At 44.1% G+C, this 18,293-nt stretch overlaps 1 protein-coding gene across 1 annotated transcript in view; it reads left to right on the forward strand.

The window, feature by feature from the left end:
* Nucleotides 1-18,293, forward strand: part of klhl5 (kelch-like family member 5) — a 38,555-nt gene that overhangs the window by 13,816 nt on the left and 6,446 nt on the right. Inside the window, exons 3-10 of the mRNA XM_088915808.1 lie at nt 1,101-1,237; nt 2,517-2,713; nt 7,626-7,838; nt 12,469-12,655; nt 13,465-13,689; nt 14,987-15,149; nt 16,513-16,725; nt 17,857-18,028. Of these exons, the coding sequence (XP_088771934.1) occupies nt 1,101-1,237; nt 2,517-2,713; nt 7,626-7,838; nt 12,469-12,655; nt 13,465-13,689; nt 14,987-15,149; nt 16,513-16,725; nt 17,857-18,028 (1,507 nt within the window). The remainder of the gene's footprint in view (nt 1-1,100; nt 1,238-2,516; nt 2,714-7,625; nt 7,839-12,468; nt 12,656-13,464; nt 13,690-14,986; nt 15,150-16,512; nt 16,726-17,856; nt 18,029-18,293) is intronic.

The following is an 18,293-nucleotide window of genomic DNA, read 5'->3' on the forward strand; positions in this document are numbered from 1 at the left end:
GGAAATTGTTGTAAGTACTGGTCATGGTAATTGGTCATTGGGTTTCATCTTCTTGGAGGCCATGGAGAGATTTGATTGAAAATCCCACCGTTGCGAATCAACACACTGGATACTGTCCAGTAATGTAAACATGCAAAACTAGACAATATGAAACCAAACAACACAAAACTCAGTTAACTGCAGAAAAGTTTAGTAAAAAATGAGTAACCTACTAGCTATTATACAAGAAATACAATGGTGGTCCCTTGTTGACACTTGAGCTGGCTTAATCACTTAAATTATTAATAAAGTACATCAGAGGCATAATGCTGAAAAATGCAGAGCACACAGTATTTGTGTAAATATTTAAATACTGTCTATAGAGCTATCTGCCGGATTCCATATGGATACACCGCTGGACTGTAAAAGAAGTCAATGTGTATTTTAATAGACACCAGGGAGTTTCCACTCCGCTCTGAGCAGAGAATTTCTTCATTCTGTTGTGTTACGGAAACCGTACAAAGTGCTTTCGCAGGATGGCTTAACTTGTTCCCAGTGCAGAAGAGAAAACCGGAGGGGATGTTCGTGGAAATTAAAATAAAGATTTGAAAAAGTGGCAGTGCTGATTTAATTTGGTTTGTATCACTATTGTGCAGTGGAGAGTAATTTGAGACAAGGTTCTGGGAGTTGTACACTAGTCCATCCTGTTAGCAGGTTGACACCCCAGTAATGCTGATGACAGTCATTACTGCTAACAGACTGAGGCAATTGGGATAATGAACAGAGCCTTGTCTGAAGCGACGGTAGCAGTGTACACACTGAAGGGGGAACTTACCCTGTGCAGGTGAAAGTTTTCTCATGCTGGAATTATTTTTCTGTAAAACCATACCTGCTTCTTGTCTGTGTGGCCTCACAGGAGTCAGACTTGGGAGCAGTGAAGGAATTTCTTGAGTAAGCCTGAATCTATAATTAATGCGGAGAGGGAGGCAGTGGAACTGGCAGAGCTTCTCTCGTCTCGCTGACACCTCAAAGGGCAATAAGACAAGCGCGCAATAAGAAAGGACAGACAGAAACGGGGCCCGGCTCACCCTCTTTCCTTGTGATCTTTCCGCCCCTGCCAGGCTGGTCCTGTCCTCGGTCTCGGACTACTTTGCGGCCATGTTCACCAGCGACGTCCGGGAGGCGAAACAAGAGGAAATCAAGATGGAGGGTGTGGAGCCCAGTGCGCTGTGGGCTCTGGTACAGTACGCCTACACAGGTACGAAGAGAGGGAGAGGAGCTGTACTCTCCTGCACAGTGCCAGACACAACACTGATTGTAACCCAGCGCAGAAGGTGCTGAAACACTTATATACCACTCTCACGGCCATTTAAACATCTAGTTTCCACTCGTTCATAGTGTGAACCAGTTTTCCTGTTGCTCAGGGTCTGGTCCCCCTGTCTGATATGTGAAGAACAGAGTCACACAGCAGTTATTCAGATATCACGGATCATAAGTATCTCTCTACGTTTGCTAAAATACATTTGGCGGTAACAGTATCATTTAAAAATAAATGCTCCTTCTGTAGTTCTGTTCCTAGAATGTTTCTGCTTCGTCTTGTTGGCAAGATATGATATCACATTGACATGGTTAAATGTATGATGTTTTTCATCTGGCTTCTGTCTATCAGACTGTACACATAGACTTCCAAAGTGTTTTTTCTGCTCTCTGTGACTCTGGGGCTCAGACTTTGATTCACAGATCAATAGGGTCTTTCTGGGAATGTGATTGGATAATAATGTCACATGACTTCTCTTGCCTTCACCTCGCATTGCGCATTTGCAGCACAGCTTTGAGGTATTATACTGTCGAGGTAAATTAAATAAACCAGCAACAGAAAAGAAAACCTCATACATTTTGGGTGAAAAACATGACAATCATGCTGCTGCCGTTGCTCATTCATTTGACATACCTGACTGCTGTGTGTTCTAGTGGCGGACTGGTAACTGTGAGCTCATTCTGGCACGTGGATGTTTGAAATACTGTCACTGTGGTACATTGTGACACTTGTGTGTTGTGTGACACACTGTCACTGATGAACATTGTGACGCCTGTGTGTGTTTGTGTTACACACTGTCAGTGTGGGACATTGTGACGCCTGTGTGTGTTGTTACACACTGCCAATGCGGTGACACCCGTGCATTTTTTTATACACTGTGAGAGTGATACATTGTAACGCCTGTGCTTTGTGTGACACGCTGTCAGTGTGGGACATTGGGACATTATGACGCCTGTGTGTGTTTGTGTTACACATTGTCAGTGTGGTACATTGTGACACATGTGCTTTGTGTTATACGCTGTCACTGTGACGCCTGTGTGTTATGTGGTCCGCTGTTAGTGTGGTTAACTCTGAGGCCTGTGTGTTGTGTTATACACTGTCAGTGTGGTACATTGTGAAGCCTGTGTGACACACAGCCACTGGTGACCCATTGTGAAGTCTATACAGCAGTGAGAGGCCTGAGTGCCCCAGGGGTGTTGACCGGGTGTCCTTTCCGCAGGTCGTCTGGAGCTGCGAGAGGAGACCATTGAGAGCCTGCTGTCCACAGCCTGCCTGCTGCAGCTGTCCCCCGTGGTGGAGGCCTGCTGTCGCTTCCTCATGAAGCAGCTCCACCCCTCCAACTGCCTGGGAATCCGCTCCTTTGCCGATGCCCAGGGCTGCACCGACCTGCACCGGGTGGCGCACAACTACACCATGGTGGGCACCTGCTAGGGCACCTTCGGCCTCCTGCGGGCACTCCTGCACAAGCTGTCTAGTGATGTGAAAAAAAAAAGACTCTGAAAGGCTCATTTCCGAGAAGCACTTTGCAAACCAAGAAGGCACCACTTCTTTTAAAGGTTTTCTGAAAGGTCAGATTCATTAAACAGCTGTTGGAATGAGAGTGGAAATTTCTGTGATTTCCTAACTCTCTAATTCAGTTTACATGCTTTGGTTAAGTGATCTTTTGCTGGCGCCCTGAGGGCTAATTTATTTATTTAAGGACGCCGTGTTTCAATTTGCATGGATGTGTAGTTTTTTTTGAGAATCCATGACTCCTTACATGTTCCGAGTGCCTCCTGATGTTTAGCCCTGAATGTTATTGCTCTTAATTTCCATTTGTGTCTTCAGGGTCATGTTCTCCACTTGAAGGTCCATTAGCTGGGGAAACAAGTCCTTGTGCAAAATAGGCTTTTGCCGGAGAAGAGGCCTACAGTTGTGACTATAAGACACTATGAGTTGCAGACGTTGTTGTTGCTAATGTACTTATTTATCCCAATTAGGCTTAGGGTTTCACTGCAACCTTGCCCAAACCAGTACAAGATGTGGATCTGAGCTTAACATCTGGATCTGAAGTTTGCAGGCTAAAGATATTAAAATAGACAGGACTGGAATCTAAGAGACAGACAGAAAGCTTTTTTCTAAAACAACAAAACTAGTGGTTTTGAAGTTTGTTTATTTGGAGTTGGACAGCCTAATCTCCTTGGCGCCGATAGTTCAAGGGTGTTTAAGATTTTCATCTCGCAACAGGACCGATAGTTTGAAGTATTTTTTTTAAGAGAACAATGATGTTCAGCTAAATTCTCTTTCTCAATCTATGTTCTGCTTCTCACTTTGTGTGGGTTTGAAGTGATTGAATCTGAAGGCAAGAACAAAATACAACCCTTGTAATTAATTAGTCATGCCAGATGGATGGCTTTACTTCCTTTATTATGTTTGATTTTATTGGGTTACAACTGGGACTCCAATTTCACTGTGGTAATAATGGATAATTCACTGAGGCAGTGCCTCTGTTCTCACTTGAGGTTGTCATAGAAACTGTCTATAAAAAGACACTGTTTTTTTCTGTATAATTATTAATAAGCCATAATCCAGAAGCAATTAACTTGTTTATAAAGCTGTAACATACTATAACTGCGTTGTATAAATCGGTGAAGGATAAACAAGATTAGTATTATAGTTTAATCATAGTGGTTTGAAAAATGTAGTTTATTGTGGCTTAGTGGACAGGTGTATAATTCTGACCAGTGTGTAGGTGAATATGCTTTAGACTCTGATCTTCTATATCATTTTTAGCTTTTCCGTTATATTAATTTCTTTCCCCCTTCCTCTGTCTTCCTTTGTAATCATAGTTGGAATGAAATGTAATTTTTTAGAATTGTTATTGTACTGTATAATGTGTGGCTACACAGTCTAACTCCTGCTGGGAAAAAAAGGTTTAAATATCTGCCCAGTGGCACATACCCTGATAAACATTCACCATGGTCCAAAAAAAATTGAAGAAATGAGCTGTCAGTGAAGTCACGGTTTAATCCACGGTAAAGCTTAGAGAAGCTTACTCTTATGCCCCAGCACTAGAGTATTGAAAAAGTAAAGTAAATACCATGGGAAAAGCTAAAAAATACTGTGCGGCTGTACAGTGGTAAACGATCATTAGAACAAAGTCTTGAAATTGAACTAGTTGTTGTTGTAATGAGGTAGACGTATCTCTTTTTGTTAGTTAGTTTGTTAGTGCCAGGAAAGCCAGCGTCAATAAAAAGCTTGCAGGATGAGAGTCGGTCAACAGGGATACCTGAGTGCGTAGGGTTTAAGCAAGTTCATAGGACATTTCACAGTGAGCTCCAGGGCTACAGCTGTCCAAAAGAAATGTTCTTGGAAGCCTCTTGCCACAAAAACAAGTAGGGATATTTTCCACAAGTTAAAAAGTTAGTTACAGTAGGTACTCTGACTTTATGAACTCATCCTCCTATTTGGTAGAATTCTAAAGTCCTCAATATGCGTTATGATTTTAGTATTCACTTTACGCCAACCGTTAAAAATCACGGTTGTTAACTGGGTTCTCAACTTTACATCTAGATTGTACTACTGTACAGTAGTCTGCACAGTGCCAGATGAGGGCTAAAGTCACGTGTTGCATGTACACGCTTGTACTAAACTGTGTGTCCTCACTCTTTACCTCCTGCACTCTGCCATTACTGTATTATACTGTTACTGTATCTCAATTGATGAGTTTAAAATGGGGATCTAGTTTTGTCTGATCACCTTTAAGACGACCAAAAGCAGAATGATATGGACTTTTGTCATGCAGATCGCCTGTCTGTAAGCATGAGTATGCCTGTGACGGTGTGCGTCTGATTGACAGTGACAGCTCAGCTCCGAGCTGTTGGCTTATACATGGAATGCAGACTGTTTGATAAGGAAATGAAAAGGACTACATTCTCCCTGAGATTACCGATACCACTAGAGCTTTCTATCAAACAGGCTTTCTCCTGTAATTATTTCCTCCATCGCTGGCTAATCTGTGCAATCACAGCTCTTGTAATAGCCTTTATGTGTCACAGAGAGAGTCCATTAGAGAGCTTGAGGAGAGGCCTGGCATGGAATTAATACACTGTACTGCCAGCCGTGATTATAAACAAAGCAAGTCAGATCCCATGCAGCCACAACAGAGCTTCACAATTAAAGATAAGTAGCGGACAGATGTTGTCGAACAGTGAAGCATTTTTTTGTCCATTGGTGACTGTTTATGTGTTGGCTGCAGAGAAAAGGAAACGTTATTGGCTTAAAGCTGTGTGATACATGCATTAAATGCTCAGACTATGGTCATTTATTCTGTCATCCACAAGAACAGGGAATTAAATTTAATGCCCTTTCATTATGACAGTCACACTAGGAGACATTTACAGGATGTGCATGCAATAAATTATCAACGCCCTGCAGAAAAGATCCCTGTGCATGTAAATGCCCACTCGGAGGTGAACATGCTTAACATAATAAGCACAGCTTGTTGAGTTTTAATATATGTCTATATTTCATCTGATGGGTTCATTCAAAGGAGTCAATGCTCTTGTAGTGAGAGCTAATGAACTGGGGTTAAGACACCCCATCTGAGATCTAGCTTTGCATCCTCCTGATAACAGTGCTGCAAACTAGGTCGCCTTTCTGAAGCATCTCCGATAAACTTCAGAACTTTGTTAACTGTACAAAACTCTATTTATAACAATAGCAATTTTTACAAAGAAAGAGATGCCTAAGTAAAAGTGAATGCTTCACTCCAGAATGCTGAGTAGAGAAGAAGCAATCAGTGGAGAAAAGCTGCAGTGTTTTACTTTATGGCAGAGTGTTCCTGTACATGCCCGAGGGGAATAATCTTGTTGTATTTCAGTAGAGACATCCGTATGAAGAGTCCAGATCACACACAGCTCTGTGTTTTGAATCACTGGGTTTTCTTGAGAAGCTGCACTCTCAGCTTCTCCTGTTACTCATATTCAATACCGAATAGTTTTGGTCATTTAGTCCTGTTTTACTATTTCTGTACAATTCGACGCTGAAGCCGGCTTCACCTGTTAATTGGAATCACTAGTGATTCACTCCACATCTGGATGTGGGCTCGAGTGCCTCTTTTCATGAGATGCATCTTTTTTTTTTTTCCAGTGCCAGGCCACTGCATAGTGGTTTCTCCTTTTTGGCCTCTATATTTCTGTGTTCCTTTCAGAACTAGATCTCTAATTACAGAAGAAGTGGAGTTGCTCTGACCGCAGGCTAAAAATAATGTTACTCGACTACCAGTGTAGCCCATCTCCACCGCAAGCTGGCACATTTCCATATTGGGCTCTGTGTAAACCAGCTGTGTCGCTTTAGATGGGGGTGATATTTGCCTAGCTCTCAGCTTTACCAGGAAGTGAGGAAGTACTTTGGTTTTGGTAGGAAAATACAGATGGAAAATTTCACAATTGTATTATGACAAGTTCACGGGACCTGGGATTGATTTCAATGGTTTGCCACATTGCCTGTACCCTCCAGAGTCATGCTGGTGAGGTAACTTGGTATCTCTAAATTGTCCCTGTGTGTGTATGCGTGCAGGTCTGATGATAGACTACCACCCCCTCCAGAGTGAAGTTTCAACTTGTATCCTAAAATTCCAAGATAGGCCCTCGGTTGCTGTGATTCTTCCTATATAGAACTTTATGCGTTTGTATGTTGTAGTATTCCGTACCTCTTGTCATCAGACTGTATCCTGACCTCTACCTTTTCCCCTGTCCAGGCTCACTTTTTCCTCTTGAAGCCTTGACAGGGAAAAAGTGAAAAGACGAGGCCTCTTTCCTTTTTCCGTGAAGCAGAGGGGGAAGTCTCTATACTCCCTCTTCGTTCTGGTGTCCATCCAGTGGTTGCTCTTTGGCCTTCTAACTATCTCTGTCCTATGACTAGCTACGTCCTCTGTAGACAACCGGGCTATATACTAGCAAGGTGAGCTTGAGTCACTTTTTCTAACCTTCTTTCTACTATTTATTAATTAAAGTGAGAGCACCAGATGTTTCACAGACTGTTTGAATCAGGTAATGTGCCAGAGCCTTTAAAGAGTCTGGGTTGTACAAGACCAGAGTGGGGTTCAGTCTTTCTGCAGCTCCACATGACCTATACTGGGAAACACAATGGTCGCCACTGTATGATGTGGTAAAATGACAGAAAGGTCGAGAATAGCCCACTCCTGGCCTGGCCAGGCCAACGGTGCAGTTCCTACTATTTCTCCTCACAACAAATCTGCATCACACTGACTCCAGGGCAGCACCGGGTTGGCTACAGTAGTCCGTCAAGGTCCTCAAAGATTTTGCCGTTTTGTTGCTGTTGACAGGAGCACTTCCTGGAGGTGATCAGGAACCAGGAGTTCCTGCTGCTGCCAGCCGGCGAGGTTCTGAAGCTCATGGCCTCTGATGACATGAACGTCCCCGACGAGGAGACGGTCCTGAACGCCTTGCTGAGCTGGGTGCACCACGACGTCGGGCGCAGGCAGGGCGAGCTCAGCAAGCTGCTGGCCTTCATCAGACTGCCTCTGCTGGCCCCACAGGTCTGTTCGTACCCTGGCGACACATCGGACACAGGCACATCCTGCCAGTCATTCAAGATTTAACTGATTTAATCAAGTGAGGCTTGAAACCACCAATTTTAACATTTGTAAGTGGTTCACTGATTATTAACTTGAGCTCTGCTTTTAATCAGCTGTATGATAAGTGTTTTTGTGTGCTGGCTTCCTGTGGTAAATGAATGAAAAGAACCAGGTCTGCTGCAGACATGATGTGCAGCACATGTTCTGGGTGGAACAGTGAAGTCATGATTTCAGACATTTTGTCTGTTCTTTTGACTTTGCAGAAGGCCATATTTCCAAAGCATTTTCACCACCACGTTCAAAAGGTGTACCAGGCATTGGACGTTCAGGTGCCCAGTACCCACATCACAACTGTTGTATTCTTGGCTGCAATATGGAGGGGTTCACAGCAGTCCTGGGGCTTAACCTGCAAACGACCCCGATTGTCCTATCTGGGGTGGGGAGCCTGTGGTTCCAGCACTCTTAACGCAAGCATCAGAGCTGATTTCAGAATAATTTTACGAGCAGGTATTCAAAAGGATTGATTGGACCTGGCTAGTGAGGTTCTTGTTGTGCAACAGTTTTCAGGTTCGTAGGTGTTATGCAATCAAGCCATACATTACCAATAACATTAGTGATTTTAAGACAGTTTGGCTTGTCTTAATAAAAGATTTAGCATTCAGCAATACAGAGCTTCACAAGTGGTCTTCAGTTTACATTGTAACACCCTCTAAGTTATTTTCATGTAGCTGAATTCAGCACTAAAACCTATACATGTACTGTACTTGACCAAGGCAAACAATACCCTACGTCCTTAAGGATAATATAAATCTACTTAACAGTGGGTCACTATTGCCCAGCTTGTTTTATTTGAGTATTATTTTGAAAAACATAAGCAAAATAGCATAATGTGTTTTTTTTCCCCATTTCTTTCCACAGTGAATAATTAGTCTGTGCTTCAATCTCCTCACAGCTCCATAGCCGAATCAGCAGTGACACTGATGGGCCCTTTCCCCACATGCTCATTTATCCACCTGAAAACAACCTGTCAGAGGTTCACAGGCAGCATCCCTTCTTCTTTTTATTGAAGTCATTCTGTTCAATCTGAAACACACAGGAAAGTCCTGCAGCATTAGCTCAGGTTATCTAAATGTAAATGATTGTTTTCAGCCCCTCCACGACAATCCTCGGAGAGCACACTGTTCACATCGCAGGTATTGAAGTGTAGAGCTGGGAAGAGAAAAAAACATTCTCATTTCCTAGATTCAGAGCCGCGGCCGTCAGCTCACGAGTGCAGAACGTGCCACCGAAAGGGAATAAAAATTTAAATCATTTCTTGTTGAATGTCAATTTGCTATTGCCTTCCGGGCAGATAAGCTATTTACTAAAATAAAGCTAGCTTGGCAGATAATTATGGATTGAGAATCTCGGCAAGATCAGATATTGCAGCTATTGTCTGCACAATAGTAAGTAATCCTTTAATCCTGTAAATGGAGGTGAAGGAAACCCTTTTATGAGAAAACCACAGGGTATTTAGTTATCCGGCTCTAGCTTTTGAATGTAGTAGCTTCTGAAAGGTATTTGGAGTTGTTTTTTTATTTGTTGCAAAAGTAGTAGGATCAGTAATCTGTCATAATCTTTATTATTGCTGGAGTTTGAAAGACTCAGCTGGATGTTAGGTATACTGTGTTTAAGAAGTCCATACAATCCACATTCATGTTTTTTCTAATTCCATTGAAAGTACGTTAAGCCCAGAGCAAGCGCCAGGGGACAGAATAGACATTCATTGCTCTCTTTCCGTTGGTGATTCTTTCTTTACTGAAATATTAGTGGTTGTTACCAAAGTAAATTGGGTAACTCGGTGCGCTGCGCTGAAGGAGACAGTCCGTCTCTGAGCAGACAGATTCACCAGCTTTGCAGAGAAGCCTTTGATTTCTGATCAAGGGTTTCATCTTTTTCTCTGTGGCCCAGAAAAAAAAGTTTAGTTTTCCAGTTCTTGTTGTGACTCAGTCCACATGTAACACAATATAGGTTTCAGAAAGGACTGTGCTGGATTTCTTTAATAAACACAGACATCCATCTCACTCAGCTAGAGAGGCTGATGTCTCACTTAATTGAGGTACAAAGATTAATGCTAATGAATTCTGCATCCTTCTTGCAGACTTTAGCGTTGCAGTTATTTTAGTCGTGGATTGTTTGGTATTTCATTCTTGTGTCTTTGCGATCTTATTTAGAACATGGGTGTGTTCAAAGTATCTACTGACTGTGAATCACTTGCATGTGTTTATCTCCTTGTACATTATCTCCTTTTAGTTATCTAAAATTGTATTATGACTACTCCTGCCACTGAGTCAGGGCTGACCAGTCCAGTCTGACGGGCAATAAATAAAGACTTTGGAAACATTTGCATTTTCACAGTCAGTTGGTCCACCTTTTATCAGCCAAGTATAGTAAATAGATAGGTCAGTTCAGTAAATTTAAGGATGCCTGGAATGAAATGCAGTTTTTCTAGGACTGAATTGCCCTGCCCTGGAACTGTTACACCCTCTGAAAGCAAATGGACAAAAACCAACACCGAAGCCTGTGCAACAGTGATAACATTCCCTAGCTCCCTCAAGCAGCCTAATACAAATTTATAGGCTGTTGACCTGCTGCTCATGTGTCCAGTGAGTAGATAAAATCCGTCTTGCACCAAACAATATATTAATGTAAATTTAAAAAGGTTATGGAACAGCTACAGTGTCAGTTCACTTATGTTCTCCAGCGCCATTAGACTACAGTAGCCAAAATGATTAAATTAGTGCGTTTCTCTCTCCTTCACCAGACGTACTCTCACCGGACTGCGGAGTGCAAGGCTAATTTGCTTAAGTGTGAAGCTATTAAAAACTCACGCAGAACTATTTTATTATATAAGCAAAACCGCCATCCAGTGTTGTGCTTTTCATCTTTTTTCCTACTTTTAAACATGGTCACTTAAAATGTTTGGGCAACTATCCACTGTCGTCAGCAATCAGGCTAGTTTAGAGTCCAGGCTCTCTGCAAGTTACTGTATCACGTGTCTCGGTTCAGGAGCGAACTGTGAATCTGCAGCCAGCAGAACACATGGATGTGATGCTGTAGAGAAACAGGTGGCAAAGTCATCCGGGGGAATTTGTAAAGTAATTAGCAAATGAAAAATCTGCACTTGCGTCAGTAGTAATTGAACTGATTAAGGCAATTAGTCAGCCTCTCTGTTACTACTGTGCCTAATTAAAAACATATACAGTATACACAGAGAGTAACAGCACGATATTCAGAGGGAAAATAAATGAGAATAAATCAGCACCAAGCATAACTATATTAAGAGAATGAACTTAATTTTCCATATTAATTCTTCCCAGGAGGGGAAAAAAGCATTTTAAGGAAATGCTAAATTATACTCTGCTCCTCAGTCCCTATGGATTTTATTCTGATCACCTGATGAAGATTTTACCAACAAATAATATCACGAATGAATATCACTGTGCAGTGAATATTTCATTATGTCCCATTGCATTTCCTGATTTTTTTAAACAGTTTTAATTGACCAACCTGCTGTCATTTTTAGAATTTCAATTCTATTCTCTGCCACTAAAATGACAGAGCTGGATATGTGGCAAGATACTGCCATGAGGATAACAGCCTCTTCCTGTAATCCAGGGTATTGCAAAACCAGACCTTTCAGGACCACACTGGTGCGTGATTCAATTACCTCATCTCTAATTGAATTCAATTAATTCCTCATTTTTGACAATTTCATTTTTGTTGCCTGTGTTATACATACATTGAAGGCCAGCACCTGTTTTACCTGTTAATAATACTCCGTCAGGCAAAATAATAGTACACCAAGAGGCTTTATGTGTAATAAACAACTGCTGTAAAGCCAGTCCTGTCTTGACTTAATATACTAGTATTTGGTTCTACAGGAGTAGCAATAGTAGCTACAGGAGTAGCCAGCAGCCATATCAATCTGCAACTCACAACTGGCAGCCCACTGAAGCTAAGTAGGTGTGAGCCTGGTCAGTACCTGGATGGGAGACCTCCTGGGAAAAACTAAGGTTGTTGCTGGAAGAGGTGTTAGTGGGGCCAGCAGGGGGCGCTCACCCTGCAGTCCATGTGGGTCCTAATGCCCCAGTATAGTGACAGGGACACTATACTGTAAATAGGCGCCGTCCTTCGGATGAGACGTAAAACCGAGGCCCTGACTCTCTGTGATCATTAAAAATCCTGGGGTGTTTCTTGAGGGTGTAACCCCGGTGTCCTGGCCAAATTTCCCATTGGCCCTTACCAATCATGGCCTCCTAATAATCCCCATCTATGAACAGGCTTCATCACTCTGCTCTCCTCCCCACTGATAGCTGGTGTGTGGTGAGCGTTCTGGCACATTATGGCTGCCTTCACATCATCCAGGTGGTGCTGCTCATTGGTGGTGGTGGAAGGGAGTCCCCATTACCTGTAAAGCGCTTTGATTGGATTGTCCAGAAAAGCTCTATATAAGTGTAAGCAATTATAATATGTTGGATGCCCATTTGTATAGGCTGTTCTGTGAGCTCTTATCCCTGGGTGATCAGGAATCGTGCTTTTCCTTTCCTAGTTCCTGGCCGACATGGAGAACAATCCCCTTTTCCGGGACAACATCGAATGTCACCGACTGATCATGGAGGCCATGAAGTACCACCTGCTGCCTGAGCGCAGGCCCTTGCTGCAGAGCCCGCGGACCAGGCCCAGGAAGTCCACTGTGGGGGTGCTGTTTGCAGTAGGGGGCATGGACGCCACCAAAGGTCCCGTGTCTCACACTGAGGTCCCCCGCACTGCCATGTGCTCTGGTCTGATGTACACAAGCCCCATTTGTCACAGTAAATAGGATTTGTAGAGGACGTTCAGATTATTGAGCGGAGCTCCGTAGAGCCCTGTAGCTGGGAGATTCCTGGCTCTAGTCTGGGAATGTCCAAAGCAAACTGTGGTCAGGATTTCCAAGCCAGGAGAGTGGGAGGTGGTTTCTAGGACTGGCTGGTTGTGTGTCGGCTATAGGATTCTAGAGCTGCCACACAACAGCAGCCCCTGTGGCCTAGCAGTGTTGCCCTTGTTCTTACAGTGCCACCATCTGCTCTCGGTGTGAATAAGAAGCAGATGACTGGAGACTCGCACCTTTTTGGAGGACATATGTGTGTTGTCTTTATCTCCCCGATGTTACTACAGGGCTTATAATTCTAAGTAATAATGTTTTACTCACTTGTCACCACATCAGGCAACACAGACAACTTTAAGTCATTCCTGTGGGCATTTCCTTTGTCTTTGGGCACTGTCCAGTTTAACTTTCATTTTGCTGAGTGAGGGATTGAATATACTTTAAAGACCTGGGCTTTTTCTTTTGAGGCCCTTCACAGCCACGACAGATGTCTGAGAACGCGAAATCAAAATCGTACCTGACTGCCAGCTCCTCCGCTCGCTGCTTTCATTCACCATTTCCCCAAATTGCGCCCTCCAGAACCGGACAGTGACTGTGCGATTGAAAGAGGGTGAGGTTATTGCACCGCCGGTCGTGGGTTTGTATGTCTGACTGGGGTCCTCTCTCGCCTCCTCGCTCCAGGTGCCACTAGTATTGAGAGGTACGAGCTGCGCACCAACACGTGGACGCACGTGGCCAACATGAACGGCAGGCGGCTGCAGTTCGGCGTGGCTGTGCTGGACGACAAGCTGTACGTGGTCGGGGGGAGGGACGGCCTGAAGACCCTCAACACTGTAGAGTGCTACAACCCAAAGAACAAGACCTGGAGTGTGATGCCACCCATGTCCACTCACAGACACGGCCTGGGTAACGAGACCTGACTTGGGTTTCTCTGAGGCCCAAGTCAAATAGAGGGGGCCCCGAAATGGCGGATTGCCGGTCTCTGACAGCCAGACCTCAGCTGAAGGGAGGAGCACTAGGAGGTTCAGCCACCTCCTCAGAGAGGCACTCAGGGAGTCAGTGGCTGCTCTGGAGCTTTTCTTGACCTTCCCCCCTGGCAATCCCATTCACCTGGCTGCAATATCGCCTTGTTCTTCACCGACAGGCACTGACTTGTAATCCAAGCAGTGTTCACAGGCTCCTGCATGCAGATGCCTGATAGATAGAAGTCCTGCCCTGTCCTCTCTCAATAAGCAGAGCTCCACCCTGGAGTATTTCCGACGCCGTCTACATAGCTGATCTTGAGAACCGGGCTCAGAAATGTTCTAATCAGTCTGGCCCCAGGCACCCCTGTTGAAATATGTGCGTGATATTTAGTTAGGCTTTGCGTGCAACAGTACTTTTAAAAGGATTTGGTTACAGCTGATACCACAGTATTGGACAATGGGCTTACAGAAGTAAAACAAAACTCACCATGCTTTGTATATTCATGATCACAGGCCCCATAAACAGAGATTACAGCATCTGTCATTACAGTGATGCTCCTTGTTTTGTCATTTTATTCATCTCAAAACTACCGACAGCAAACTGTAGCTCTTAGCTGTTTGCTTTGACCTCCTTTATATACCTGTTCTAACTATTTATGTCATAGTTGAAACAGTACTGACAAATACCATATTGGCACATGGTAAGGTATTCAAAGAATGCCAATAGGTATTTGAGTGTCCATATTCTGGAGACTCTTATTCTTTCTATATATTCTTTACTGCAGCTGGTCTCAGGGAATGTTCTCTCTATTGTGTAGTTAAATATGTGCACTCTTAACATGTCTGGAACTTTAGGCATCTAATATGGTGCCTCTTGTCAACAAGGAGTAAGTGTCAAACTACATCAAAATGTCCAACTACTGCTCTAATCCTGCAGCAAGCTTGTGGTGAAGAGCAGGACAGTTCTCCCATACAGAGCTGAGTGACCCTCTAAATGCAATACTCACTGTTGTGGGATATTCTTCCTCAGAGGAGCAGGTCACAGTCTTGTGCAGATTCAGATTTATTGAGCTCAATATGGACAGCAACACATACTGGATCTGCCCCATAAAACTGACACCCTGAATGGGGTTTCCAGCCTTTATATACATATGTGCTTAGAAAGAAGTTTGGTTTCAAAGTTTTATGAAAGAGGGGCCCGCAGGGGCTGACTCTCAATGCTGGATGTTCACGTGTAGGTGTGGCGGTGCTGGAGGGCCCCATGTATGCTGTGGGGGGCCACGATGGCTGGAGTTACCTGAACACGGTGGAACGGTGGGACCCCCAGGCACGGCAGTGGAGCTTTGTGGCCAGCATGTCCACCCCCAGGAGCACAGTGGGGGTCGCCGTGCTCAGTGGAAAGTAAGTTACACTTGTCTTGCAGTTCGCCTCTTTCATCTGCCAGCTTACGCCTGATCTTATGTTGGATTTCATAGATATTGGGTCACCTCTGCATCCTGATCAAGACCAAACTGTTTGTTGTCTCATGGGCTAGAGAGTGGTTTTCTGATTCATAAAGATTTTAAACTACAAGCAACCAAGCAAGCATTATGTATTAAGTGGTCTCCTCTGGGCTCCAACCTACATTCTCGAGCATCTTGATGCTAATCATTTCACACTTTGCATTCAGGTGTCTTACACTGAAAAGAATGCAGGTTGCTGAAATGCACTGGAGGGTGCGATACACCACAGTGGCCATGAAAAGTTAAACATGTTCAGAGATCAGGAACCAATCAGGATCTTTCTCAGGCCTGAGCTTCAGTTGCAGTTTAAGATGGAAGAGGCATCTGCACAGCCACAAGCCCAAAATTATTTGGTTTCATAACTGCTTTTCATCCTAAAACTATTCACATCAGTGATCTCAGTATTGACTTATTATTAAATGCTGATTGTATTTAATAATTTTAAGGACTTTTAAAACTGTATGATTTTGATAACTGTACGTCAAAGTGCTGTAGTCATAAAACAAGCTTTGGCAATTTTTTCCAGTTAATCCAAAAATGATACCATGTAAAAGAGAGCTAGTGTAGGACACTGTGTATTTTACACCCAGGGCTGGAGTCAGGGCTCCTGGTTATCAATGACACTGGACTCATTTAAATGAGCACTTCTAGCCCCAGTGCTCACAAAGGTTTCTCTGTGGTTTTGTCTGCTGCCTGTGCTCCTCATTACCTAATTGACCAAGTTCTTACATCGTTTGAGCCGGCGTAATCTTATTTTCAGGTCTTAAATTGTTGAAATGGTAATAAAACCTCTAAAATCCAATTGTTGCCCTTAATGATGCGGATAGCAGAATCTGTTCTGTCAGAAAAGGAAAAAGGGGGAAATCTTACTTTGTTTCATCTCAAATATCGTACATTTGTCTCCATATCACAGATTGAGAACGCTCCTTGGTGAATTCAATTTGTTTTTTTTTTCTTTGTCTGAAGATGGAAATTAATCCCCAGACTAAAATGTAATTCTTCACACCAATTTAATTTAATGAACAACTGGCTAGAATATGTAATGGCGTGACTGACTTCCCACCAGCAGAAGCTAGATCCCCGCGCCTGTGTGCAGTGGAATTTGTTAGGACTTGCATCACGTCGCTCTCAATTAAAGTGTTACAGTCGATGCTCAGCCTGGGACAGAGCCAGCCCGAGCGCTGTGGGCACACAAGGAAATCTTAAAGATTCTTAAAGCGATCGATCCTTAAAGCTTGCTCTTTCTTTTTCATTATCTTTAGGCTTTATGCAGTCGGGGGTCGGGATGGCAGCTCCTGCCTGAAGTCGGTGGAGTGTTTTGACCCCCACACCAACAAATGGGTCCACTGTGCGCAGATGGCCAAGAGGAGAGGAGGGGTAGGCGTTGCCACCTGGAATGGATTCCTCTACGCCATCGGGGGCCACGACGCCCCAGCCTCCAGCCTGACGTCGCGGCTGTCAGACTGTGTGGAGAGGTAACGTGCCGGCCTGCTCGGGCAGAGTACCCAGCCGCAGGCAGAGCCCCTCTGAGCGCCCACTTTTCCCACAGCCATTCCTAACCGTGGTATCAGCCCCCACCTGCGTCAGGCTCAGCCGGTGTCAAGACACTTGGGTTTCCACCACCACTCCATGTTATGCTTCGTGTTTTATTGCGTATCTTGTTAGTGACACAATTATGATTTTTAACGTTAATAATTTAAAATATTCAGTATGGTACAGATATGGATACTGCGTATGAATAAGTGGGCCAAAACACAGTTTTATTTCTTCATCTTTTTACAAATGATGCTGATTTTCCCATAACCAATGTTTGTAGTTAAAGGCGACAGCCTAGTAGGAGACAGTGGTTCGTGTGCCCTATTCTTTAAAGACAGATGAAGTACTGTGTGTTTCCTAGTAAAGTCTTCTCCATGGACTTCTACTGTATGTTGAAGCTTCAGCAAGTCATTTATTCCTCTTTTGGGAACATGGGAAGCTAAAGGTTTTACAGAGGTGCTTTCTAAAGGAATTTCAAATATCAATACTAGTGTGTCAGCTGCTTCAATAGTTTTGGGGATCTGTGTTCTTGTGTAAAGCTTCACATTTCAAAACTGGGTTCTCAAAATAAAAAGAGACACATCTGTTGAAAGCCTAGAAAAGTGGCTTGTTGCACGAGCCAGACTACATCACTGACTCTGGAAGCCAGACCTCTGACAGGAAAAATGTACGAGTGTCAAACCTTAAACAAAGGGGTCCCAGTCCTGATCCTGGGGGCTCCACACACCAGCTGGTTGAAGCTCCAGCCCAGCTCTGCCTCAGTTACACAGTTGAACCCTTAATTGAGTGAATAATGCAACGCCTTTGGGCTGTTTGACTGTTTCCAGATTGTAAACACGTGGGAGGTTGTTTTGGGAGAAAAAAAAAACCCTGCAAACATTCCAGCCAATGACTTGTTAGTTCAACGAAGGCTCCCGTTAGGTAATTAAGCTCAGCTGGCTGTGTGGTCCTCCGGGACGAGGATGGGGAATCCCACGTGTAAGCAACGCGATGTGCTAATCGGAAGTGTTCAAGTTTCCCGAAGACCTTTAAGCTGTTTGTCTGACGACCGGCTGTCTGGGCATCGACAGGTATGACCCCAAGACAGACATGTGGACAGCGGTGGCCCCGATGAGCATCAGCAGAGACGCTGTAGGGGTGTGCCTGATGGGGGATCGCCTGTACGCTGTTGGGGGGTACGATGGACAGGTCTATTTGAATGCCGTTGAAGCCTACGACCCCCAGACCAATGAGTGGACACAGGTCAGACCCGGCTTTACTGCCCCCCCTCTATTCTGCCTTCATCCTCATCACCCTCATCACATTTTGCCCCGATTCGATTTTGTCAGCAATGAATTAGCTGGGGAACTGGGGATCCTCGAGCAGTGTGGCAGCGTGGCGATATCTCTTAATGGAACCCACAATGTGGAGCTCCTTTGTTGAGGCCAGGCTCGTCATTAAAATATAAGAAAGGTTACGAGCAAGAGAAGGGCCACTCAGCCCAGATAACTCATTCAGTTGACCCCTG

This window comes from Atractosteus spatula, chromosome 1 (assembly GCF_055471065.1).
Source record: "Atractosteus spatula isolate fAtrSpa1 chromosome 1, fAtrSpa1.hap1, whole genome shotgun sequence".
Lineage (NCBI taxonomy): Eukaryota > Metazoa > Chordata > Actinopteri > Semionotiformes > Lepisosteidae > Atractosteus > Atractosteus spatula.